Source organism: Mesocricetus auratus, unplaced genomic scaffold (assembly GCF_017639785.1).
Source record: "Mesocricetus auratus isolate SY011 unplaced genomic scaffold, BCM_Maur_2.0 contig_11361_pilon_obj, whole genome shotgun sequence".
In the NCBI taxonomy this organism is placed as follows: Eukaryota; Metazoa; Chordata; class Mammalia; order Rodentia; family Cricetidae; genus Mesocricetus; species Mesocricetus auratus.
Window position 1 is genome coordinate 1 of NW_024432159.1, and position 7,437 is coordinate 7,437.

General features: G+C 40.9%; 1 protein-coding gene across 1 annotated transcript; it reads left to right on the top strand.

Annotated features, from left to right (window-relative positions):
* Positions 1-3,911: 3,911 nt before the first annotated feature.
* On the top strand, positions 3,912-6,280 carry LOC121138311 (transmembrane protein 186-like). Its single transcript, XM_040741041.1, has one exon. The coding sequence runs from the start codon at positions 3,916-3,918 to the stop codon at positions 4,615-4,617; it is 702 nt and encodes a 233-aa protein (XP_040596975.1). The 5' UTR covers positions 3,912-3,915; the 3' UTR covers positions 4,618-6,280.
* Positions 6,281-7,437: the final 1,157 nt, after the last annotated feature.

Here is a 7,437-nt window from a genome sequence, read left to right on the forward strand (position 1 = left end):
TCACTGATAAGATACAGGCATTTAGAAGGACTTGCTAATGAAAATTTTACTGATGAGATACAAACCTTAGAGTTACTGTTTATGAGGTAAAACTTCAGAAATAATTATTACTGATAAAATACAAGTCTTAGAAAGACTTACTGCTGAAAATAATAAAAATTTGTCTATTATGATCCAAACATTAGAAAGACTTACAAATGAAAACTAAACTGATGAGATGCAAGCCTTAGAAAAAGTTGCAACTGAAAATAAAAAAGTTTTATTGATAAGATACAATCATTAGAAAGTATAATGAAAATAAGAAAAATATTCAGACACAAACAGAAGAATTTAGGGGAGACACTAAATTCTGAAACTGAAACATTATGAAACTGAAGAGGTGACACTGAAGTTTACTAGAAAACAGAATTTAGTTTATCTAGTTATAATACAAGAACAACCACCAGGAGATAAGCATCATTCCCAAGGCTATGGAGAAGTTGACTGAAACTTTGTAGAAGTTTTAGATTTGAAGAGATTTAAAGAAGCAGTAATTTCATGTTATGCATTCACCTAGTGTGATATAGATATTAAATTCATGCACAATTCACAACAGAATTATTCCACAAGACTGTAAGATTTATTTAAAGCTGGCCATCAGTTATAGTGGAAAACATGGTGGAAGAGGAAACTAGGGTCACAGAACGATGAAGTACAGCTAGAGATACTGAAATTTACCAACACCAGCTTCTCAGTGAATGACAGCATGCTGATTTTCAAATACAGTCTGGATTTGTTGATCACACATTGGTGCTCTGTCATATAGCAGCTTTGAATGCTTGGGACAGGGTTAAAAATCAGGAAAGAGAACTGAGCCATTTATTAAAATTACACAAGGCCCAAGAGAAGTGTTCACTGAGTTTTTATAAAGATTGACTTCAGCTATAAATAGAATGATAACATATCCAGAATGTAGATGAATATTAATTGAATGTTTAGATTTTGAAAATGCTAATTCAGAATGGAAAAGTGTGATTAGACTTTAAAAGAAAGATTGGAACCAATAAATGAATGAACTAGAAATATGGTTATCATTGAATCTCATGCTTATGATGCTACTTTGATTAAGATAAGTAAATTATAGAAATTTTAAGAAAAGCCAAAATGTCAGATGTTTTAATTGTGGTAAACATGGTCGTCTGAAAAGGAATTGTAGGCAGGGCATTCCTAGAAACAATGTTTTTTCTAGAAATATTTCAAACAGCCGGGCGTTGGTGGCGCACGCCCCAGCACTCGGGAGGCAGAGGCAGGCGGATCTCTGTGAGTTCGAGGCCAGCCTGGTCTACAAAGTGAGTTCCAGGACAGCCTCCAATGCCACAGAGAAACCCTGTCTCAAAAAAACCAAAAAAAAAAAAAAAGAAAGAAATATTTCAAACAGAATGCCCCAGCCTTCTAGAGTATGCAGACAGTGTGGCAAATGCTGGCATCAGACTAATGAATGCAGATCAGCAAGAGACAGGCAAGGTAATACTTTGCCTTCAGGAAATCCCCTGAGAGCCCTCCTGAAGACCCCAATATCAAATTTTGCACAATCATTGCCTGGCAGAATTGGAGAAACAGCAATCAAAATACGTAATACCTGTTGTTAAAAACCACACTTCTCTGAATGTGACCAAAGAAAGAACAAAAAGTTCAGGAGAGACCACAAATTATTTTTGAAAAACTGCTATAAATGATCAGAGAACGAAGCCAAAAATACATATAAATGACATTAAAATTGATGAATTGGTAGACACGAGTACAGAAGTAACAATAATTACACCAAAATCTTGGCATGTAGATCAGCCTCTTCAGGAGGTAAAGGATCAGCTTCTTTGGATTAAACATTCCCTCAGGTAAAACAAAGTGCAACATGGGTCAAGTGCATAGAGTCACAAAGACGAATAGGAAAATTAAAGCTACCATAGCAATGAATTTATGGGACTGTGATTTGTTTAAAGCAATGGAAAACACAGATTGACATTCTTCCAATCTCAGAAACAGACAATAAAATAAAGAATGCTTCTGAGGGATATATTAAAAAGGTATTATCAAGTACAGTCCCAGACAATTCAGATTGTACATAAGCATGGGGGAATTTCAAGGATACCAACACCCCTGCCTTGAAAATGGTAAACTGAGAAGCCTGTGTGGGTGGAACATTGGCATTTGACATCAGAAAATTACACACTCTAGAACAGCTGGTACAGGGCAGCCAGATGCTCAACATGTTGAAGAATAGACCAGTCCTTGGGATTCTCCTACATTTGCCATTAAAAAGAAATATGGAAACTGGAGAATGGTCACAGATTTAAGAGCCAAAAATAAGGTGATTCATTCAGCCAATAGGCTCTTTAAAGCCTGGAATTTCCTTTCCTTCTTTATTATATAAAGGATAGTTACTCTATTATAGTAGTTGATTAAAAAACTGCTTTTGTACTACACTTTTACAAGAACAAAATAGAGAACAATTTGCCTTCACAGTTTCTACTTATAATTCCCAGACTGTTAAGAAGTAGCATTGGAAAATTCTTCCTCAAATGATGTTAAACAGTCCCACCTTGTGTCAATATTTTGTACAGCAGCCATTGGAAATAACTCAAACGGTTTTCTGAATCTATAATTTACCATTACATGGATGACACATTACTAACTGGTTCATATTTGGATACCTTAGAAAAACTGTTTGGGGAGGAAAAGAAATTTTGCCTTGTTGGATACTCCAAAATGCTCCTGAGAAAATAAAAAGAGGAGACTCTGTTAATTACATGGGATATAAGACAGGAATACATAATTTTCAACCACAGAAAGCACAATTTGAGAGAGATCAATTTTGAATTCTTACTAACTTTCAAAAACTTCTAGAAAATATCAACTAGCCACAGTCCACAATTTTATAAATAACTCAAGAAGTAATTTATTTCAAACCTTGCAAAGTGATAAAGACTTAAATAGCCCAAGAAAATTCTCAGCTGAGGCTGAAAGAGAATTGGCTCTGGTGGAAGAGAAATTATAGGATGAACCTGTGGATTGCTTGGTCCTAGAACTTGAGTATATACTGGTCATACCTTCTACTTTTTCTCCTATAGGAATTCTTATTCAGAGAGAAGATAATATCTTAGAATGTATATTCTTTACAGCACACTAAAAAATTAAGAACCTATGTAGAAAAGATTTCTCTTAGGGTTGCTATTGCTGCAATGAAACATCATAACTAAACAGCAAGTTGGGGAGGAAAAATTTATTAGGCTTACATTCAGCATTGCTATTCATCACTGAAGAAGTCAGGACAGGAACTCAGTCAGACAGGGCAGGATCCCAGAAGCAGGAGCTAATGCAGAGGCCATGGAGGGGAGCTGATTACTGGCTTGCTTCCTCTGGTTTTCTCAGACCATCTTATAAAACCCAGGACCAAAAACCGTGGGATGGCGCCACCCACCACAGACTGGGCCCTCCCCACATTGATCACTAAATAAGAAACTGCCTTAAACCTGGATCAAAAACTAGATGTTTTCTCAGCTGAGGCTCCTTCCTCTGATGATTCTAGCTTATGTCAGGTTGGCCATAAAACCACGCAGCACATTTTTTGAATTGATTCTGAAAGGAAAGTTGAGACGTCACCAATTAACAGAAATAGACCCAGCAGAAATCGTGGTACCTTTTACTAATGTTGAAATTGCTTCATTGTGGGCAGAAAATGAACACTGACAAAGAGCTTTCAGTAATTTTGGGGAGAGATTAGCAATAAATATCCACAAATTGAGTTTATAAAAAGAAATAATTGGACTCACAGAACACTTACAGCGGAGTCAAGATTTAAACTACAATCCCCAAGATGTAACACTTTTGTTTTTTGGTTTGTGCATGCGGGTTTTTTAAAAACCCTCCCCCCCGCGCATGCGTTCTTCAATTTTCCGGGGACCCGTCGGTTTACATTTCATTGCAGGAGACGTGATCATGTCTGCCTTCCTTCGAGCCGTGCCAAGATTTCAGGGGCCAGCGGCATGGGGGAGGCCTCTTCACCGGCTGTGGTGCTGCACTGGGCAGGGGGATTCCAAAAGGTGGGCGTCTGGCAAGTCTCCCACCTCGCAGGAGAAGCCACCAGGCACAGAGACTGAGAAATTCTACACAATCTACCGCTTCAGAGCCGTCAGAAGATTTGGGTTTCTGTCTCGACTGAAGTTGGCACAGACAGCTGTGACGGTGGCAGCCCTACCCCCAGGCTTGTACTGGTACTCACAGGGCCTCATGAGTCTCAAGGCACTCTACCTCATGAGTGGGATCTCTTGCTTCACCCTGGCCATGCTGTGTTGGATGAGCTACTTCTTCCGGAGGCTGGTGGGCTTCATGTATGTGAATGAGTCAGGTACCGTGCTTCAAGTGGCCCACCTGTCCTTCTGGGGGTGGCGACAAGATACGTTCTGTGACGTGTCAGATATAATACCCCTGTCAGAATCCAAGGAACATGCCCGGGATCTGTTGGTGCGAATCAAGCAATACAGTGGCAAGCAGACCTTCTATGTCACCCTGCGCTATGGCCGAATCCTGGACAGAGAACGCTTCTCACAAGTGTTTGGAACCCCAACCACACTCAAGTAAAGAGTAACGACAAGGCCCCTGGGTAGCCCTGGCTACGCTTGGATTTCAGGCAGGAAGGCCAAGAACATTGATGAGGCAGAAGCTGCTAACCGGGGGCTGGGGCTGAAGCTCAGTTGGTAGACTGCTTGTCTAGCATGCAGGAAGTGAAACCCTGGGTTCAGTCCCTAGAAATGCATATAACCAGGCGTGGTTGTGTGTGCCTGTACTCAGCCATGTAGATGGAGGCAGGTGGAGAAGTTATTAACCAACTTTAGGAAAAAGCCCTTACTGGAACATTGTACTGAACAGGGCATTCCAACGGACAGTGACCAGAAATGTCTATGAAGAGGTACATCTTGGAGGAAGGCTATGCCAAGGTCACAGAGGCAACCCCCTGCTATGAAACCAGGGGGGTTGGCAGAGCAACACAGACTGTGGAATCTGGATACTCGGGTTCTGCTGAACCTCAGCTCCTTGGTCTAGGGCAGGGTATTGAGTCTCTGAGCCTTGAATTGCACTCTGAGATAGAAGAGCCTTTCTCTCTCCCATGGGGATGAATATGGAAATAACCAATAATGACTGAGGATGGGAGTGTAGCTTTGTGTAGAGCTCTTGCCCAGCATGTATGAGGTCCTAAGTTCCACCCTGAGCACCACAGAACAGACAAGTCCAGTAAATTCCACGTGCTGTGTAAGGTCAGCAGCCCAGGGCTTACAGCATCAAGGAAGGCTTCCAAGCTGCTCTGCACTCACCAGCTAGAGGGCTAGTGCTGAAGCCTACACCAACTGAGATAGGGACAGCATCTAGCTGGGGATGCTGACCACCGGGAGGTTCAGGGCCACTTACACTGGGGAGCTTTGCAGTGTCATCAAGACAGAGGGACTGTCCAAGCGACCTGTCAGCTAAAGGAGACTGTGTATGCTGCTTTTCATAGTGGGTAACACACGAGCTTATTATTGTTCCTGCATAAAGAGGAAAGCAGCCATCATCTTTGTAATTTGGCCACTGAAGATGCGTTGTTAAGTACTGAAGATGTGTTGTTAAGTAGCTTTTTAGTAATTTCATTTTCTTATCCCCCCTCAAGACAAGGTTTCTCTGTGTAGCCTTGGCTATCCTTAAACTTCCTCTGTAGACCAGGCTGGCCTTATGAAGCATACTACCTGGGCAGTAATTTCCTTTCTTGAAGAATTTTTCCTTTAAAATCACATGTATTTATTTGTGTGTGTACACTGCATATGTGGAGGTTGGAGGACAACTTTTTGGAGTCCCTTTCCTTGGGGATTAAGTTCAGGCTGTCGAGCTTGGCAGCAAGCACCTTTACTCACCGAACTGTCTTGCTGTTCCTCTAGCCATTCTTCATTGCTTTAAAACAAACAGCACGAACAAAGATAACGATAGACATGCCGATGTGTGTGTGCGCGGAACAGGGATGGACACAACACAAGGCCTCAAGCCACAGAAAGGACTGCAGGCAACCCAAGAATTCTGAAAGCAGGAGAAGCAGTCCTCCTTAGGGAAGAACACCAGTTAGTTACCAATAAGGAGTGGTCCACCCTGAAAACACACATTCGAGTACAGACTGAGCAAGTTATGTTTAGAAGCATATGCATATGGGAGAGAGGAAAGGGAAGGGAAAAATGATGTAATTATATTATAATCTCAAAAAATAAAATTTAAAAATGTGCATAAAAAAAGAAATAATTGGAGCCTCTAGCACATGATTAAGGGACACCAATTCTGGAGCCCCTACATGTTATAGTGAAGCAAATAATCGGAAAAGACAGGTGGAAATCAAGAAATATAAAGTGACTATGCAGAAAGTTGTTTTTAATTATTTTAGTTTTCCCTCCCTCTCCTCACCCACCCAAGCTTCCCCATCCAGATCTGCTCCTCAGAGAGCAGACTGTCAGTAAGCTCTTTCTATGGGCTTCCCCATTATGGTCTTGACCCCCTTGCTCAGATTTTCACTCTTCCCTCTCTTTGACTGAATCCAGGAGCTTGACCAAGTGAAGTGGTGGATCTCTGACTCTGCTTCCATCAGTTACTGTATGAGGATTTGATAATAAGAGTTGTCTTCAGTCTGATTACAGGGGAAAGCTAGTTCAGTTCTCTCTCCATTATTGCTTACAGTTTTACCTGGCGTCATCCTTGTGTATTCTTGGGGATTTCCCTAGTGCCTGGTTTCTTGATAATCCCAAATGGTTCCCTCTATCAGGAGATTTCTTTCCTTACTCTCCATCTCTGTTCTTACCCCAGCTTGACATCCCTATTCCCTCATGTTCTCCTCTCTGCTTCCCTTCCCTCTTCCCCTCTCCTCACCTACCCTCTCCCCTCCTGCACTCCCAATTACTCAGGATGTCTTGTCTGTTTCCCCTTCTAGGTAGAAATATGTATGTTTCTCTTAGGGACCTCATGGAAAGTTGTTTTGCATGTTGAAACCACTGAACTTGTCCCAGGTGATTCAAAATTAACTTTGTTATTTATTCAACTAACACAAGTAATCAGAAATAGAAATAATCCATTGTATATAAGACCTAACAGATCCCATCTGGGTCTACCAGGCAATCCAGCACAAAATAGTGATGATATTGATCAGCTATTCATAGGAAATATGCTAGAAGTCTCAGAATTTTATTTTAAAAAACACAATGTTAATAGAAAAATCTTGAAGGACATGTTTTTTATGCCTTGGCAATAAGCCAAGGAATGTCCAACTTGTTCTTTGTATAACCAAACTCCATCACCTGCAGGAAGTAACCCCACTGGTACTCAAAGAAATGAAATTTGGCAAACAGATGTGTTTCATTTTTCTGAGTTTTGAAAATTGCAATATGTACAGTA

Excerpts from the sequence above, each read along its gene's own strand:
- LOC121138311 (XM_040741041.1), top strand. The coding sequence starts at position 3,916 with ATGCGTTCTTCAATTTTCCGGGGACCCGTCGGTTTACATTTCATTGCA.